This window comes from Brienomyrus brachyistius, chromosome 1, assembly GCF_023856365.1.
Source record: "Brienomyrus brachyistius isolate T26 chromosome 1, BBRACH_0.4, whole genome shotgun sequence".
Taxonomy (NCBI): Eukaryota; Metazoa; Chordata; class Actinopteri; order Osteoglossiformes; family Mormyridae; genus Brienomyrus; species Brienomyrus brachyistius.
This window is the reverse complement of record NC_064533.1, coordinates 55,895,468-55,912,775: the sequence shown is the minus strand read 5'-3', so window position 1 is coordinate 55,912,775 and position 17,308 is coordinate 55,895,468. Positions and strand designations below refer to the sequence as shown.

The following is a 17,308-nucleotide window of genomic DNA, read 5'->3' as shown; positions in this document are numbered from 1 at the left end:
CAGTAAAGTTAAGGGTCGGCAAATAATATCCCTCATCTCTTTTAACACTATAGGTAAGATGCCATCAGGGCCCTGTGATTTATTTATTTTGAGCTTAGCTAGGCTTTGCAAAACATCTGCTTCAGTTATATATATATTAGCTATAGACAATGCTGGATAGGTAATAACTGGTAAATTACTAAGGTCCTCAACAGTGAATACCTGTGCAAAACTATCATTGAACTCATTTGCTATATCAATGTCGTTTACTATTATAAGACCCTTACCATCCTGCAGATTAGTAATTTCAGGTTTTAGAGCTCTTTTAGAGTTAAAATACTGGAAGAAACTTTTAACGTCATCCTTAGCTTCCAATGCAACCATCCTTTCGACATTTCTTTTAGCTCGTCTAATATCATTTTTTAACTCAGCCTGTAGACTTAGATATTCCTGCTTAATCCAGTATATTGCAAAATTATACTCACAACATTTCCCGTGTAATCTGGTCCTGGAGGGCCAGGCAGTCCTGGTGGGCCAGGAGCTCCAATTGGTCCAGGAGGTCCATCTTCTCCTGACCTACCTGGTGCACCAGGTGCACCCTGGGAACCCTGGGAGAAGATGGGAGGAATGACAGAATCCATGTGTGTCATACACAGACATTCAAACCAGTGATAGCATATTAGGTTTCAGCACATTACACCTAAATACTGCACACTCAGCCACCCAATGTGCCCTTCGGGGGACCAACTGGGAAAGCAAGGTAGCAGGTCTGAAACAGCTTTGAAGAGGAGTGACGAGGAGGCAGAATGCAAGAAGATCCACCAGGTGGTGACACTGACACCTGGGAGCTTCAGACCAGGCCTTGGACTTTAACCGTTCACATCATCCATCAGTGTAAAAGAGCTGCTATTCAAATTGACCATATGTCAATATCAAATTTTGTTTCTGAATGCTCTACTTTGGAGTGACTCACATGATCATTGTGGTATCTAGGTAAGAGTTCAGCTCAGTGTATGCTCCACATACTGGGAGGATGCTCTACACATAGCGAGGCCCCTTAGTGGATATCCCCTCTTCCCACCAAACTGTTACCTTCTGCCCATCTGCCCCAGGGAGGCCCTGGTCCCCTGCATCCCCCTGCAGAATGAGAAAGGGAGCTTTAACCGGACCGAAGAGCCTTTTACATGTCTAGATCTTCTGATGGAATACTCAAACAGCCAGTGAAAGCTAATTCAGATTGAGCTCATGAAATACATTTTCTTTTCAAGTAAAACTGGGGGATCAGCTGTCACCTTTTCTCCTCTGGGTCCTGGGGTTCCTGGATGACCATCTCTGCCAGGGGAACCCTGAAACAAAAAATGTTTAATTAGAGAAAAAAAACGATGGACCAGAACATGAGAAAGCACACAAATGCACATTCACATACATACATACAGGCATGTGCATCCACAGGCATGCACATGCATGCACATATGCAGGCATCAGTGGCAGCTGGTGGTCTTTCAAACAGGGGAAGCACATTTTAGGCCTACATAATAAATTCTGTGAACTAGCTGGCTGGCTAATCCCCCCTCCCCTGTTACAACCTAGTTTGAAATTAACTTTACTAACCTACTTATGAATGAACCTTACTAATGAAACAAGGAGCAAACTCAAGAATGCTATATTTATGTTTTGTATTTACAGTAGGACATGTACAAATGGCAATCGAAAGATTAAAAGACCTAATTTGTCCAAAATCCGCATAGCGTTGAACTTGAAATGTCCCAATGCTGAAGTATAACTTCAAAACACTGTCAATCAAAAAGAGGTCCAGCCACTTTGACAGTTCCTCTAATCATCATAGCTGACAGCCTTATTTATTCCCAGAGATGCTGAGCTTCTCAATAAATGAAGTTTTTAAGCATTTGTTCATTGGTTTTACTGGGTTGTGCTGCCACGGGAATGTAATGTCAGAGAAAAAAATATTACGTTGGACGCCCTGTGAGAAATTATTGCTGATTCTGAACAAACTAGCCATAGTTGACCATGTCCTAGCATGCCTTTTGTAATAGCATTGTAAATACAACAGTAAGTATTTTACTAAATTTTTCATTACATTTTTGAAGAGGCGGAGCATTCCTTGTAGTCTTAGAGCAGTCGCCACTGGCAGGCATGCACATACAAAGGCATGCACATATACAGGTATGGAAATTCACAGGCATGCACCGGCATACACATGTACAGGCATGCACATTCACAGACATGCACATGCACTCATGACTACTGGCCTTTCATGAACCCCTGTGGCAAGCACCTGCAATCCAAGGGCGCTGTCCTTTTCTGGGGGGGCTGTGTCTCCAAAGAAAGGTATGCCATGTGGCCCCACAGGAGTGGGGGGTCCTGGGGGGCCTGGTGGACCAGGAGGGCCTGGTGGACCCTAGAAACAGACCCAAAAAGTGGTTTTGAACTTTATAGAGGTATGATGGGACAACTGCTGACTATGAGGCAAATTATACTCCTGTTTCATTGTGTACAAATCTCTGCAAATACTGTGTTCTGTCAAATATTAGTCCAGATAAGCTGTAAAATGATGTGCTGGTTATTCTACAGAGTGCAACACAGCCTCACTTGTGACACCTATGACCCTTGTAAGGTCGTAGAAAGGGAGGCCTGGGCCACAGTCAGTTTGAGAGGCTTTTTATGCAGTTCGCAGACTTACACGCAAACTCTCCAGATCGAGAAGTCCAGAGCCCTCCATGTCTGCAAACGTCTTAAAATTGAAAACATTCATCAATAACACATACTGTCACACATGACACATCCCATGTCAATAATTTATGTCAAATAAAAGCTATTATCACATATGTTCCTCCAAGTTCACAGGTGTGATTTAACAGGGAAGCTTTGCTCATATAACTCAGCTTAGTTCCAACATCCCTATAGAGGTTATAGGGTTAGGGACTATAGAAGTTCGAGAACCACTTGGCTAGCTCACCAATTTGTCATACTGAAGCTGTCCCGGCAGACCCGGGGGCCCCGATGGTCCTCTGGGGCCAGGCCACCCCTCTCCTGGTTCTCCCTAAAGGCAGATGAGTGCATAAGACCGCGGAGCAGCTTTATGGAGGCTTTTAACCCACACCTGAGGTCTACAAGGTATTTCAATTGCATTAAGAAAGATTTTTCCACATCAAGCCTGATAAATACTAATGTTTATAAGTCTCCTTACCTTTTGACCTTTTACCCCTGGACTGCCTGGGTTTCCTGGGAAGCCCTGAGGTCCCACAGGAACCTGGAGGAAACACACATGGAAGAGAGTTTCTGTGACATCATTTTTCAGTTCAATTCAATTTTATTTGCATAGCACATTTTCACAATATTACATTGTCTCAAAAAAAAATACTCCCCAGAAGGAAAAAAATTTGGGAAAAATCTGTCTCAGTGGGGAAGCCCATCCTCCAGGAGCCAACAGAAGTCATCAAATGAACAAGATAGTCCTAATTTACACAGTCCGAATTTTAAGATTCAAGTTTAAAGGTGGAGGGCAGGTAGGTGACAGCAGGCAAGATTAACAGTAGTACAGCAGTAGGGCAGGTCGGAAGGACATCATAGGTAGTAGAGTCATCACAAGCAGCTGGGTAGGCAGAATATGATGTTTTTTGAGGGAGTCTCCAGCACACCCCATGAATGGTGGTGGCAAGGGTGGTTCTAGGGGGTGGCCAGAGAAGACCAGTGCCCCGTGATAACTTGCATGCTCCCCCATGGTCCCCCTAAATACATATGCTACTTGGGTCTGAAATAAATGTATTATTATTATTATTGCTATTATATGCATTGAGGCAGCAACAGAGTGCCGTGAAGCTAGCAAGAATAAGCAAGATTAATGAACCGGAAGTACTTCCATTATCATGGTTATAACAAAGCATTTTTCAAAGTAAGAACTTCTACACTCTGCAAAATCAATGTGACTTGCAGCTTTGTGAGATTACATCTAGATTTTGCTGCATTTCTTATAGTGAAAGCATATTCCTTTCAGCCTCATTTGTGGATAGAAGATAAAAAAAATATCATATATTTTCACATATTCCTATCAGTTATAAAATTTGCTTATTCATTTATCCATGAAAATAACTTAATAAACACTGTATATTTCATCCATGTATTGCACTTGATAGATTTTTTTAAACTAAATTCAATTGTAAGGTACATGTAATTCATTTTGTGTCAATTTGCAAAGTCTATAGTGATAAGAAGACCAGTGGACTAGTTTTGACACAAATTAGAGAAGTGGCCAGTTTTCCATAATGGGATTTTACCACAAAACGTTTATTTCTGAAATTGCTGAAGCAAGTAGGGTGAAATGTTTCCTTTACTATGCAAGCCTGCAGCAGAAATACGTGATCTTTACAACCAATGTCAATGCGAAGCATAGCATTTTTATATTACTGATTTTGAGAAAGTTAAATTGTAATTGTAATTGTAAAATTTGTAATTGATAAAACAAATATGTGAACAGTATTCCCCTTATGCAAATGAATCTTTTTCAGATACTATCTTAAAAAAATATAACAAACAGTTACACTTCCCCAAATAAGAATAATAAAAAATTCTGATAATTCAAATAAGTATATGTCATAGGTAAAATGTACTTGTAGAACATCCATCCATCCATCCATCCATTTTCCAAACCGCTTATCCTATTGGGTCGCGGGGGGTCCGGAGCCTATCCCGGAAGCAATGGGCACGAGGCAGGGAACAACCCAGGATGGGGGGCCAGCCCATCGCAGGGCACACTCACACACGCACACCTAAGGGCAATTTAGCGACTCCAATTAGCCTCAGCATGTTTTTGGACTGTGGGGGGAAACCGGAGTACCCGGAGGAAACCCCACGACGACATGGGGAGAACATGCAAACTCCACACACATGTGACCCAGGCGGAGACTCGAACCCGGGTCCCAGAGGTGTGAGGCAACAGTGCTAACCACTGCACCACCATGCCGCCCCCTTGTAGAACATAAATATAAAAAATTGTTCTAGCTTTAAACCTACTTAAATAATTCTAGTATTCTAGTAAGTGTGCTGAGTAGAAAGAACTGTAACTTACCTCTTATAAATATTACATTATAAATATAAATATTATAATTATTATAAATTATAAATAAAGTTTGCTGACTTTTAAATACTGTGCTCCCAAGGTGAAATAGGCCCTTATTTTATATCAGTGAAATGTATATGCATGAAAACAACAGATTTTGCCAGCTTCTGACCTCCTTAATTACATGCTATTAACTATGCCTTATTAATCCTTGTGCACAGTTATAGTCTGAAGCCATTATTTTAAGCTTTGCATGGGGTCCCATACTTAAAATAACCATCAGCAGAAAGTTTGTTAGAGTTTAAACATACTGCCCCAAGGCAAAATACTATGATATTTAACAAAAGTCAAATATACTTGCATAAAAAGAAATAAAGGATTGTGCCAGCCTGAAACCTACATGAAAATATTCTAGGAACTCCACTTGAATAAAAATATGTCCCAGATATATGAGTCATATATAAGATGTGCCACACCCCCTCATCTACCCTGTGTGGAATCCCTGTGTTTACCAGCTGTTTCCTGTTGCTGTTAATTAGTCCCGTGTATTTCAGTCTGCGTTCGAGTATGTTTCCCTAGTCCTGTCATTAATGTTGCATGTCTCCAGAGTCTTGTGTGGGATTGATTCCTAATAAACCCTGATTTCCTGATTCTCCGTCTGTCTGTTCCTGTGCTTCCCCAGTTTGCTGTGACAATATCGAATAAAATGTCATCAAGAGTTTGCTAGATATTTAACATAGTTCACCCCCAAGGTTAATTTATGCCTGATTTTGCATACTGTAGGTCAAATGCATAACAGAAATATAAAGGATTGTACCAGCTTCAAACCAGGTTAAGTACATTATACTAACTCTCCTTGAATAGTAACAAGTGCCACTTATATTAAATAAGTGTCAGCAAAAAGTTAGCTGTTTTTTATTTACTGAAATACATTAGAGCAGCTCTCCTGGAATAGAAACAAATGTGAGATATTTCAAATAAGTGTCATCAAAAAGTTTCCTGAGTTTGCAATATAGTCCTCCCAACTTGAAATTTGACCTGGTTTTACATATAAGTCAAACCAATCTGAAGGAATGTCCCAGCTTCATATATAAATTACAATTAAATGCATTTATCGCGTATGAAAACCTTTTCTTTCACACAATAAGCAGACATAGCAACCAGAAGTGTCCCCCTTATTCTTGTCAGGTTCACACTGCTCAGCAAGAGATTAATGGTGAGTTATTGAATTAGTACAGCATCAGCATCAAACCCCTCTTCACACACGTGTGAAAATGAATAGCAATTGCATACGAGAATAATAAATGAGAGAGAGAAATATAGGCATACAGTAAAATCCAGTTATAACGAACATCAAGGGATCTAGCATAATGTGGTGAGTGTTGTGGAGAGTATCTGTTGTGATTGTTAATGGGTTGCAGCTGGGGGGGGGGGGAATGTCTTTTTAAAGGGGGGTGGAATAGATTGAGGGGTTGTTCTGTTTTTGGGTTGGTTTGGTGGAGAAAGGACCGAGGTGGTTCGGGAGGGAGGGGAATCCCTTGGCTGTCCACGGTTAATGTTGGGGGAAATGTGGTGTATCCATCGCTGATATTAGATCGGCCGCGGGCGAAGATAAGTAGGTAAGAGTGAGGTGGGGGTATGAATGTGTAGGGAAGTTAGCGATGTGTGGGCGATAAGGAGCCGTGGAGCGAAGTGCGCTTTGGGAGTAGAGCCTCTTCCTTCTTCGGGGGAAGGATGGGGGGCTGTGTTGCCTCTCCCCTGAGAAGTAACCGTCCTTTTAAAGGTTTCTGTCTTTTCGTTTGAATGTGTGTGGTTGTGTGTCGATTTTAGCCGGGGTTGGTAGTACAGTTGTTGAGGGTGGGGAAGGAGACTGATGGGGGTGATTTGGGTGATATACGGAGTGCAGTGCTTTTTCCCTCACTAGATTTGTGTATTTATAATTATGGATTTTGTGGTGTGATCTGATGTTGTGGAGTCAACACGTGTGATGTATTGCCCCCCCTATTGTCTGGTGTTGCCCTCTGGGAAGGATTGTGATCCCCGGCTATTACATTAAATAAAGTAATTCTATTTATACCCTTGGCTTCGGTGTCTGGACCTCCCCAGATAATTCATAAAGAAAGGTGGTGGCAGTGGTTACCAGTGAACCCGTTTAAGTTGTAGCGGATATAGGAGTTTTAGTTCGCTACACGTATTACAATAACAATCTGTTATATCCAAAAGTCCGTTATATCCAGAGTTGCTGTATGCCCAGAACACAACTACAGGACACACCATTTACTCATGCCATACCCTAGCAGACACACTTCTTGTATAGATTATTATATTGTACATGTAGTAATCCAACTTTATCTGGCCTGATGCGTGACTATTAATAATCCCGACTACGTATCTGCGCTGGATATCACCGGCACGCCACGCGCCTTGTAGACGGAGCCTGCATGTCCGTTAATACCGAACAAAACTACAGCCAAAAGCGGCCCTGGGGACCAAATTGTTTGTCCGTTATAAGCGAAATTCCGTTATATGCGAGTCCGCTATATGTGATGCTTTTTTTCACGTTCTTCAAGACGCACAGCCAGGACCAGCGGACCTCGTACGTTATAGACGATATAAGCGAGTCCACTATAACTGGATTTTATTGTAGTTTGCTTTGCTTTGCAAGATACTTGGCTAGTACCACCTAAAATTAGCTATCAATCCATGTTTATCTTTCTGGCTTCCTATCCTCAGTCAAGAGGCTGACAACGCAAGAAGCAGTTATCTTAGGTGAGATGGTAAGGGAACAATGAAGTGGTTTGGTAAATGAAAGCCACAAAATCAAATTTCAGCAATTAGCATTATGTTACGAATCTATGTTCTCTAAATTAATTTGCAATGTCGATATAGTCACTTAATGTGGATTTATGCCCCTTAAAATTTCTGGGTGAAGCAGACAAGATTTAGCTCTTGCAGTGTAAAAGTTAGAGTAGAAGTGAGTGAATAAGTGAGTGTCATTTTCAATAACAGCACAAATAACTGAAAATCTCTCTCTCTCTCTCTCTCTCTCTCTCTATATATATATATATATATATATATATATATATATATATATACACATAGTATTTATTCTAATATAAAGTTTACTTAAATTACATAGAAATCGATTCAGTGAAGTTTTAAAATAATCAATAATCAATCCTTCCAAAGTCTTTGAACATATGTTAAATTACAGAAAATTGCATCATTACCTATTTTTTTGTGCCACACACAATGTAATTGGGGCCCCTCAGAATATTGACACCCCTGTATATAACTTTGAGTTTTCAGCATAACAATAAAACCACACCATGATTTATAATAATGCTGCCAAGTGGTAGCATACATGAAATGAACAAGAACCACTGTAAGAGTGAAGCTATTCTGAACATTATGCCTTCATTGCGATCATTAAAATATATACTTACAGGCCTGGCATTTCTTCCACAGCTACCCTATAAATGAGGGAAATCATTTTAAGAAAAGAAAACTATTTTTAAATTACCATCACATTAAATATTACACAACACATCTTGTCATATATAACACAATTTTCATCAAGCAATACAAATTCACTCAAGCAAACATCTTATGAACCAAGTAATTAGGGGGCGGGCAACACACCAATGACTTTGATAGGTAAGAGGTGGGGAGGGGTATTGCACTCACTGGCCGTCCGTCCATTCCTGGAAGCCCAGCTGGACCCGGGAGACCGGGTGGTCCTGGTGGGCCCCTGGGTCCTGGTTGGACCACAGAACCATTCCCATGAATCTCCACAATGGGCCCTGGTGGGCCAGAGGGCCCTGGAGGACCTGGTGGCCCGGGGAGCCCGGGGTCACCCTTCAAACCTTTAATGAAGTGATTAAAGCAAATGAGCCCAACCAGAGTAAAAATGAGGCAAAGTAATGCTTAATATCAGCTTTACTGGGCTGGAAATTTAAGTGAATATAAGTCATGCAATAAAAATAGCAATGCTAAATTTAAAAAAATGCTTCAATATTCTTGACTAAAATTTAGAAAAATAGGGGACCTATAGTAGCATAATGACATGACATTTTTCTTAAGGTCACTGGAGCCTTTGAATACTTCAACCTGCACCCATTTAATTCTGGCAGGTTTCATTAAAGTAAAAAAATGGAAAGGCTGAATCACCAAAGGGCAAATTATATTAGTGTGTTTAAAATAAAGTCCTATACATATCTCCACTAGAGGGAGCTGACTGTCAACAATTATCCTGTGCCACAAAAACGAAAGGACACTTATTAGCAGTCATCTTCATATTCTTTTTCCATAGAGCAGCTAGATGGCCTCATGGCATATTCCATCATCACAGGGACAACCTGAGCCTAACCTCTCTCTCTGAGTCTGGCCTTTTCTTCCTGACTATGTGCCAGTGTCAGTGGTGGCTGCTGAACAGGATGCAAAGGTGGAGGTGTTGTCTATATGGAGAAAAAGAGAACAAAGACAGAGTAAGCAAGGCATACTTTGGCCACACATCTGAGCTGATATTACATTGTGTCCCTACTCTTCTCAAAGCTCTCCAGGAACAGGAAGGAACAGCTCCTTCACCCAGGCTCTATAGTCAGGGGCCAAGCAGCTGGAGGATCACTCCCAGTGGAGGAAATGCTTTTGTACCTTGGAGCTGGTCATGTATCCTGTGGGGTAAACCACACATGTGCTCCTTCTACTTGTATCATCTATGGATGGATGATGTTACACTCAAATGCATCGGAGCTGCCGTTTGTCATGTGCTCCCAGCCAGGCATTAAACATGCCAGCCCTGAGTGCCCTGAACATACTGGCTCTGAGAACACTGAATATCCCAGCTCTGAGCGCCCTGAACACTCTAGCCCTGATTGCCCTAAAAATTCCGGCTTTGAGAGCACTGAACACACTGGCTCTGAGTGTGCAGAATGCATCAACGCTAAAAGCCCTGAGCATTCTAGCCTTGAGTGCACTGAGGAGTCCTAGAAAAGCTGGAAGCTTTCGAAAAAAAAATCACTAATAAAAATAATCAATGAGGCTCCACAACAGAAACGAGAATAAGGCATTTATAACATGGAGTGAAACTCTGTATCTGACCATGTCCTGTCCCTTGCTTCCAGGAGCATTAGACACCCAAAGCATCACAAGCCATGCTCAGTACTGTACAGGGCCAAACTGTGAGAAAAGCCCAGCTACACGATTCATTCTAAATGAATTAATATGGAATTAATATGGAAAATGCACCAAATGAGCAAGAGATGTGATGTCTCCATAACACTAAAGCTCTCTCTCCACTAAGGAGGCAGTACCATTTCCATCTGATCCATGTTCCCATCTCCACTTCCAGATTCACCAGAAGCCTGCAATGCAAGGGAAAACTACAGCACTTAAGAGATCATATTAAAAGCAAAGGACACCAGGGCAAAGGTAAGCCACTCACCATATCTGAATCATCCTCATCCTCACAGTATCGCTGGGCTGCCTGTGGGTTTCCTACTAGCCTCAGATCCTCGATCCAACCCTGGAAGCATATTATTTTACATACTATTAGCACGCAGAGATGCCTCGCTTTACCAACCATCAGCACACAGAGATGCCCTGCTTGATTGTCAGCATGCAGAGATCCACCACATAACTGACCATCAGCATGCAAAGATGCCCCACTTGGTTGACAGTTAGCACACAGAGATTCACCACTTAACCGACTGTGTGCATGCAGAGGTCCACCATTTCATCCACAGATTGTGATGCATTTTAAACCTTCTATAAATAAAGGTGAGATTTTCCTATGATAATAATCTAATTTCCCTATCAAAGGTCAGAGAGGCTCTTCCAGGACTAGTCAGTGTGATTAAATTTGCTGGGTGTCTGGATTTCCAGAGTTACTTCCCAATTTTCTCAAAGGCGCAAAAAAAGTGAAGAACAAAGTAATCTTTCAGCCCCTCTGATGAATTCCACCCTATATCAGACTCTGCCATGATTGTTTGCAGGAATGTCCGAGCGACAGCTCACAGTATTTTCTCTGTGTCTGTCTGGACTAAATTCACAGTCCTGCCCCCCCAGGACAGTCAATGGGCCCTTCTGTGGCGGCTTAATGTGGTCTTTGTGTCCCCTTGATGCCTACCAAGGATGGGTCCACATACCACTAAATCTGTTATTTCCCTCCAGTGCCCAACCATCTCAGTAACCGATGTAAGGCACGTACCATGAAGTTGTCAGGGTCCACCCTTCCAGCGCTTCCCACAAATATTCTGTCACTGGGCTCCAACTTGATGGGACCAGGGCCACGCTTGAAGTGTCTTGTGATTGGCTCCGGGTCACAGTTGACATAGAGTACAGCCTGGTCTCCAACTACAGCAAGTGCCAGGCGGATCCAGCTCTTTGTAGGCACAGACAGAGGGAAGCTGGCAGCAAGGTGGGAGCCCCCAGACCCTGGCTGCGTGTAGAAAAACTGCAGCTGACGCGTTTCCATTTGCACGGCTGTCAGCTTGAGCCCCACCAGCAGGAGGTGCTGGCCAGAATCTGTAACTGAGAATACCACGCCTGCCTTGGGCGATGCAGACTGAAGGTGAAGAAGCAGGGAGAAGTCGCGGTAGAAAGTGGCAGGCAGGTAAGACCGTGCCAGCTGACCCATGGGTATCTCCAAGCCAAACAAATAACCAGAACCGTACTCGTGGCTATGGGCCCAGGTGAGCGCAGACATGCCCCTTATTAGTTGCAGTAGGGACACACCAGTGTTGCCTGTGGGGGAGTAGGGAGAGCAAGACTTCAGCTGGGATGTGGAGTTTTGGGGAGTAACAGAAAACCTTAATAGATACCATTGATAAATAGGTAGATAATACACTTTAAATAAAAAGTTTCTCAGAACTAGGTGAGTAAAAGGTACACTCTTATTTCTTTTAACACATGATCAAAATATCCTCCAGAAACAAAAACATGTCCATGATTAATCATGTGCTGGCATCTGTATGAAACTGCAGATTTCATTCATCAGCCAAATATGTCCAGGAATTTATGCATTTCTGCACATCAGGCCACACGCTTCTCCAGCTGTTAGAGGCTCACAGTTCACAGTAACTGATACCCATGTGAACCAGTAATGTATATTTTGAGAAGAGCCATCCACGCTCTGATGCCATTTGGCTGAGCTGCTATTATCTCGCCCCCCTCGTACCCACTGCCAACTCTCTGCCCTTGCAGTTTCATCAGAGCACACACTCCCACCCGAATGGCCATTTTCTTGCATCGCATTGCATTGCAACATATTTGGTGTCACAAAACTTTGAAAATCCACTCCATTCTACTCAGAAATGCAGCCATGGGCCCATGAAATACCATGTAAAGCCAGTGTCGATGTTGACAGAGGCAGCAAGGTACTTTCGTTCTACACTGTCTCTACAGTGGCAGGATGTCAGACTCAGTGTAGATGCAATGCAGCGCACATGACTATGCTCCCTAGAGATCTAACAATATGGGAAAATGTATTTTTGGTCAAGATCCAGAAGTTCAATTCTAGCAATTAGATGGGAAAGTGAAAGTTGACTTGGAGATAGTATTAGTCTTCTAACACAGCTGTGCCATTATCCATGGGGAAAAAAACAACATCTGGAGAAACCCAGATGTACACTGTAGATATTAGGTCCCCAAGGCAATCCTCGCTCACTTACCAACCAAAAATGGTCTCTAAGACCATATGACGAATCACTAGTCTATACTGGAGCTTACTAAATCTCCACCGGACACTTTAAGCAGACATACCCAAGAGCTCACATTTACCCTTGTTTGTATAAACAGCAATATATTTTTGCTGTGAAAATGGCATTGAGTCCACCTTGTAGGGCAGCAAGTTTGTGAACTTGTTATGTTGGTATGCCTTTGATCACCTACTCGTGTGTCCTTTCTGTATTTGTGAAGTACTTTAGAATTTGGCTCTTTGGTCCACATTTTCACTAGTGACACTATTTTTAAGGTTCACTCAGTTCAAATTGAGTTTTTCCACTAACGGACATACAGATCACGTCCTTGGGGTGGTTATCTAAATGACACAGAGCAGCAGTTCACACGCTGCCCACTGAGACACTCAGAGGTCAATGCGACGGGAAACAGCTCCCAGACACAGACTCACTCCTACTATTGGGACAAGAATGTGAGGGTGACACAGAGAAAAAGCCCCCAGCAGTTCTGCTTGTTCTGATAGCAGTACCCGCAGCCTACACCCACGGTAGGAAAAAGCCTTTCATCCAATTTACTGTTCAACCAGTGTTTACTGAAAGCACTGAACAAGGGTCTGCAGGCAGCCAAACACTAAGTGGGGTATAAGGCATAAAGTTTAAGAGAAATGAACTGTACTGCCTATAGGACCTGGAAATGACGCCATTAACTGGAGATAACATCACCCAAGGCAAGGGGACAGCTCAAAAAAGCCCCTCAATGTAAGGAAAAGGGAGACAGCCAGCATACCACACTGTATGAGGGCCAAAGCCAGTGACTCGCACTTCCTGACAGACAAAGGCATCTTTCTTTGGAGCCCATTGCTGCTTTTCAGATTAGAGATCCTTCTATGAATAAGTAGATCATGATAACCCAAGGTCATATGGCAGCAGCTTTCTTTACAAAAGTAGGGGTTCCAAACCTTTTGATGTTTGTGGACTGTTTGTGGACACACAAACATGAGGGGTTGTAAAAAAATAAAATTGAAAAACTATTGTTCATTTTTTACAATTATCCAACTTGTCTGCAAAATCTCCAGTGTTGCAGCCTGGTGAAATGCTGGCCTCAAACTAGTATCGGTTGGAAACCCCTATTGTAAAGGACATTCCTATGATCTCCTCTGAGAGCCCCTTCTAAAAATACTGATAAAACCTGATTCACTGTCTGTATTCAGAAAACATTGGAAAATGCCACTGGAGATTGTCAAATCAATGATGAAACTATTCAACTAATATTCAGATATTATGCAGAGTACTGAACCTGAGGAATGTCAACCAGACACGCACACACACACACACGCACACACACACACACACACACACACACGTAGGGTATACCTATCCTTAGGGCATTTTCACTTCTATGGGAAAAATGCTATCCCCAACTATGACAACCTTAACCCCCACCCTGCCCTAACCATAACCATAGTTAGGGCATAACCATAACCAACCAAGCAAGATACAAGAGTTTTTGCATTTTTAGTTTTTTTCATAACAGTGACTGATTTTTATAAAATTGAGTTTTCCCTTATGGGGACCAGGTCCCCATAAGGGGAAAAAAAACGGACATTTATCACATTATGGGGACATTGTGTCCCCATAAGGATAGGTATACCCGCTCACAGACACACACACACACACACACACACACACACACACAGACAAAAGTTAGTGTACCTATCTAAATGGGGACCGTCCTTTCATTTCTATGGGAAAAACCATAATCCCAATCATGATACCCTTAACCTCTACCCATTCCTAATTAATAACCATAATTAACCAACCCAAATACAATACATTTTTACTTTTTTGATTGCATTCACAGATTTTTATAAAACCGAGGTTATCCAAATAGGGACCTCAAAAGATGCCCCCAAAAGTAGGGAAATTTCAGGTTTTACTACACTTTGGGGACAATTTGGTCCTCAAATGTGATCTATGCAAACCCACACACACATACAAACACACACACACACACACACAGACATACACACACAGACCTGTACTCAAATCTTTGTGGGGACTGCCAATTCATTTCTATGGGCAAATCCCTAATCCCAACAATGGCAACCTTAACCCCTACCCAGCCCTAACCTTAACCATAAGTAACCAAACAAAATAGAAGGCTTTTAGCATTTTTACTTTTTTTGATTGCTATCACAGATCTTTATAAAACTGAAAAACGGTCCTCACAACATCAAAATAGCAGGGTTTTTTATCACATTGTGGGGACATTTGAAAATATATACCTGGACCGCACAATCAGTGCCCTAATTCTTAAACCTTAGTAACAGGGAGAAAACAAATTCATCTTGATTTTGCATGTAACAGCACATTAAAGGCATGCAGATGATCAATGAGAGGGTTACATCAGACCAGGAACTTACTGGAATATGCAGTGCCATGGCGGCGGGATTATACAAAGGAAAAACACAAGGCTTTGGTAGGGTTTCGAGGTATTTACCGGTGTGATTCTGTGTTGCTATAGTGTCAAGCTTGCCTGTAGCAATTTGGGAGAGGTTAGTCTTCTCAAGGCTGAGCTCCTCCACCTGTTTCTCCGAAAGAATGCTGTCATTTACAAGCCTCACAGGGTCCGAAACACCACCAGGGATAGCTGTGCTGTGCTGCGTCTCTATCAGCGAGAACCCAGACTCAGATCCAAAAGCAGAACCAGGCTCAGACAATCCCCAGCTACTGGACACAGGTCCTACACCCTGCACTAATGACATATTATCAGCCAGGTGAAGTCCTTCTGCTGTGGTCCACGGTTGACTGGTAACACTGTCTTGTCTGATAGTAGAAACTGTGCCCCAGTCAGTCAGGTGTTCATGTCTCTCCCCTTTAAGTTTGATGGTTGTGCTCTGATTGTTCTCTGCTTGTGGGGTTACCACCAGGTTAGTCAGGTTTCCTTCTCCTTCCCCTTTAAGAGTGATAGTTGTGATATAATTGTTTTCTGGTTGCTGAGTTACTCCAGATGTTGTGACCAGGTCAGTCATATTTCCAAGGCCTTCCCCTTTAAGAGTCATGGTTGTGCTCTGATTGTTCTCTGGTTGTGGAGTTACCACAGACATTGTGACCAGGTCAGTCACATTTCCAAGGCCTTCCCCTTTAAGAGTCATGGTTGTGCTCTGATTGTTCTCTGGTTGTGGAGTTACCGCAGACGTTGTGGCCAGGTCAGTCAGGTTTCCATCTCCTTCCCCTCTAAGAGTGATGGTTGTGATCTGATTGTTCTCTGGTTGCTGAGTTACTGCAGACGTTGTGACCTGGTCAGTCAGGTGTACAATGCCTTCCTCTTTAAGAGTAATGGTTGTGCTATGATTGTTCTCTGGTTGTTGAGTTACCAAAGAGGCTGTAACCAGGTTAGTCAGGTTTCCAACACCTTCCTCTTTAAGAGTGATGGCTGTGCTCTGATTTTTCTCTGTTTGCCAAGTTACTGCAGCAATTGTGACCAGGTCAGTCAAGTTTCTATCTCCTTCCCCATTAAAAGTGATGGCTTTCCTCTGATTGTTCTCTGGTTGCTTCGTTACTGCAGAGGTTGTAACGAGGTGAACCAGGTGCTCCTCTTCTTCACCCTTAAGAGTGATGGTTGTGTTCTGAATCTTCTCTGGTTGCTGAATTACCAAAGTGGTTGTAACCAGGTCAGTCAGGTTTCCATCCTCTTCCCCTTTAAGACTTATGGTTGGGCTCTGATTGTTCTCTGGTTGCTGACCTACCACAGAGGTTATGACCAGGTCAGGTGGGTTTCCTTCTTCTTCACCTTTAAGAGGGATGGTTGTGCTCTGGTTATTATCTGGTTGCCGAGTTACTGCAGTGGGTGTGACAAGGTCAGTCTGGGAAACAGTGACAGTCATACCTGGGTCAATCATATGACCATCATCTGGTTGCCCAGTAACAGAAACCTGCATTCCCTGGTCCTTTAGATGCCCACCTCCTCTCACTTGACGAGTGATGGATACATGATAACCCCCTGCTTCAGAAGTGGCTCGGCCAGCATCACTCTCAGGTGTCTTCAGGTCCCATTTCCTTACAAAGTCTTGAATCCCGTTGGCCACGTTCATGATCTCCTTCCCTACACTGGACAGACTCTCCCCATCCTGCCCAGTACCAGGATGCTCCTCCGCAGTAGGACTCTTTGGAACTTCGTTGGCAGGTGGTGACCAAAAGAAGGCAGCAATAATTTGCATACAGCACATCCAGAAGGCAAGGCCCAGGCAGAACCCACATCTCAACATGGCGTGCACACATATACACATGCATTCACACAAACACAATGGCAGGTCACTTGGTGGCTTTCTTGGCCCACCAGAAACACACACGGTGCTGCTTCACCCGCCTTAGTGTCTCTCCCAGCCCTCTGCCAATACTCCACACTCCAAAGGCAGGGCTTCAGAGACAGGCATGGGGAGGAGCCTAACACCATGGCATATCCTTATTTGTCTGTGTTAGTTGTTTCTCCCATGGCTCTTCTTTGCATGTACCCTGAACAGACATTTCTACAAAGTACAGTCTTTTCAATTCTCTCTTCCTCAGTAGAAATCTT

The 17,308-nt window shown here is 42.8% G+C and overlaps 1 protein-coding gene across 2 annotated transcripts in view; it reads right to left on the bottom strand.

The window, feature by feature from the left end:
• LOC125745965 (collagen alpha-1(XVIII) chain-like) overlaps positions 1-17,254 on the bottom strand; it is a 39,796-nt gene extending 22,542 nt beyond the window's left edge. The window contains exons 1-14 of one of the 2 annotated variants that reach the window (XM_049019377.1): positions 15,233-17,252; positions 11,265-11,800; positions 10,500-10,580; positions 10,369-10,419; positions 9,426-9,513; positions 8,744-8,922; positions 8,503-8,529; positions 3,188-3,250; positions 2,957-3,040; positions 2,681-2,731; positions 2,276-2,398; positions 1,272-1,325; positions 1,072-1,116; positions 465-587 (exon numbers count right to left, since the gene is read on the bottom strand). In XM_049019377.1, the coding sequence (XP_048875334.1) occupies positions 465-587; positions 1,072-1,116; positions 1,272-1,325; positions 2,276-2,398; positions 2,681-2,731; positions 2,957-3,040; positions 3,188-3,250; positions 8,503-8,529; positions 8,744-8,922; positions 9,426-9,513; positions 10,369-10,419; positions 10,500-10,580; positions 11,265-11,800; positions 15,233-17,021 (3,294 nt within the window). In that variant the 5' untranslated portion in view covers positions 17,022-17,252. Of the gene's footprint in view, positions 1-464; positions 588-1,071; positions 1,117-1,271; positions 1,326-2,275; positions 2,399-2,680; positions 2,732-2,956; positions 3,041-3,187; positions 3,251-8,502; positions 8,530-8,743; positions 8,923-9,425; positions 9,514-10,368; positions 10,420-10,499; positions 10,581-11,264; positions 11,801-15,232 lie in introns of both variants that reach the window. The other variant, XM_049019474.1, reaches the window with a different exon arrangement.
• Positions 17,255-17,308: the final 54 nt, after the last annotated feature.